The 1777-nt window shown below is 38.7% G+C and overlaps 1 protein-coding gene across 1 annotated transcript; it reads left to right on the forward strand.

Moving 5' to 3' along the window:
* Nucleotides 1–715: 715 nt before the first annotated feature.
* LOC142166022 (uncharacterized) lies at nucleotides 716–1129 on the forward strand. The gene has a single exon (XM_075224424.1). The coding sequence runs from the start codon at nucleotides 716–718 to the stop codon at nucleotides 1127–1129; it is 414 nt and encodes a 137-aa protein (XP_075080525.1).
* Nucleotides 1130–1777: the final 648 nt, after the last annotated feature.

Here is a 1777-nt window from a genome sequence, read left to right on the forward strand (position 1 = left end):
TTAGAGGTGTTTCAGATGAGCTTCTACTTTTAGATACTTAACTAACATGTCATAAATATATACCTCCATTGTCTTACCAATCTATTTTCAAAAGTTTTATTAACGGGCCTCTAATAAGTGACTCTGGCGTTGACAGCCATAGAGTTGTTGGGAATGTTTTTTCTCGGTGCATGTTAAGCAGAGTTTGCTAACGTGCACGGGTAGCATGACAACTTCGGCCACCACCGCTATAATGCCATCAGCGAGCTCAGTCACACCAATCACAACTATACCAGCGCATGCAAAGCCACTAACGTTTGGAAGCTTTCTTCCACTTCAGTTTCAAATGATAAGAGAAGAACCAAATGAAGGTGTAGCTAATGACCAATAGAATCTAGATGGGAAACGAGATGCGCGAAGAACAGGAGAAGAGATCCCACGCCGGCTCCAATTTTCTGATCTAACAAAATCTACGGTACATTCTTCATTTATGACTCGGGAACCAGTACCAATGGAACAGGAACCAATGGAACATGAAAACAGAATATGTGAGGTGAAGCCTTATAAGAGGAATCATAGCTCTCAAATGGGGAAAGTTCTCACATATATTCCACCAGATCTGCAGGAAGATACAATTGTAGTAACAATTGTAGAGGAAGACATAAAGGAATAACAGAATTATTGGAATAACTCACTCATTGGGTACGTGCTAGGCGAAAATCCATATTTCAAATCTATGGAGAACTATGTTGAAAATGTGTGGGATTTTGTTAATACTCCAAAAATCTTATACCATGATGATGGCTATTACATATTTACATTTGATTCACTTGAAGATAGGGATAAAGTCATGCAACTAGGTCCTTACATTTTTCATAATAAGCCATTTATTTTGAAGAATTGGTCACTTGATTTTGTCTTTGATCCGAAGTGTTTGAATGTGATTCCATTGTGGGTAAGATTCCCAAATTTGCCAGTGGGACATTGGCCAGCTGAGGCTCTAAGCAAATTGGCAAGTGTAGTAGGAAGGCCAATGTATACAGACTTATACACTACTGAGATGGATAGAATTTCATTTGCCAGAGTCCTTGTAGAAATAGATATTTCTCATCCTCTACGAAGTGATATTGAAATTCATACACCAGTATGAGTTATTTATCAAATCATAGAGTATGATTGGAAGCCTAAATTTTGTATGGATTGTGAAAAAGTTGGGCATACCACTGAGGAATGCAGACAGGGCAAGGAAAAAGAGACAAATGGAGCATTTGTATAACAGAACAGAAGGAAGAGAAGGGGCAAAAGAAGGGAAAAAAATGGAAACAAAATGGGTAGCAAAAGAGGTGAATGTTCCAACAGTTGAAGAGCAAATAGTTGATGCTACAAAGGAGGTTGTAACTGAGGAAAATGCAGTAGGCTCACAAATGGAAGGAAGGCAGCTAGATAGGAATGAATTCCCAACACTCTCAGAAGTAATAAGGAATGAGAGAAGATATGAGAAGAGAGTGGTTGTGTCTACTATGGAGGAACAAAGTTGTTCTACTAGTCAAATTGATACCACAAATAGATTTGAGATTCTGAATTAGGGTGGTATTTCAACTGATAATGGGCAGGGTGGACAGCTCCATCCTACACCTCCATAATAGTCAGTACTTGGAATATTAAAGGGCTGAACAGGCCCTTTAAACAGAAGGAGTTGGTGCTCTTTCTGAAAAAGTATAAGGTAGAGGTAATGAGACTAGTTGAGATAAGGGTGAAAGAGAACAAGGCAAAAAGAATAACCCAGAAGATAGTTAAG

The sequence above is a fragment of the Nicotiana tabacum genome, chromosome 11 (genome assembly GCF_000715075.1).
Source record: "Nicotiana tabacum cultivar K326 chromosome 11, ASM71507v2, whole genome shotgun sequence".
Lineage (NCBI taxonomy): Eukaryota > Viridiplantae > Streptophyta > Magnoliopsida > Solanales > Solanaceae > Nicotiana > Nicotiana tabacum.

Bases quoted from the DNA above. Each gene is read 5' to 3' on its own strand.
- LOC142166022 (XM_075224424.1), top strand. From the start codon at position 716: ATGGAGAACTATGTTGAAAATGTGTGGGATTTTGTTAATACTCCAAAA.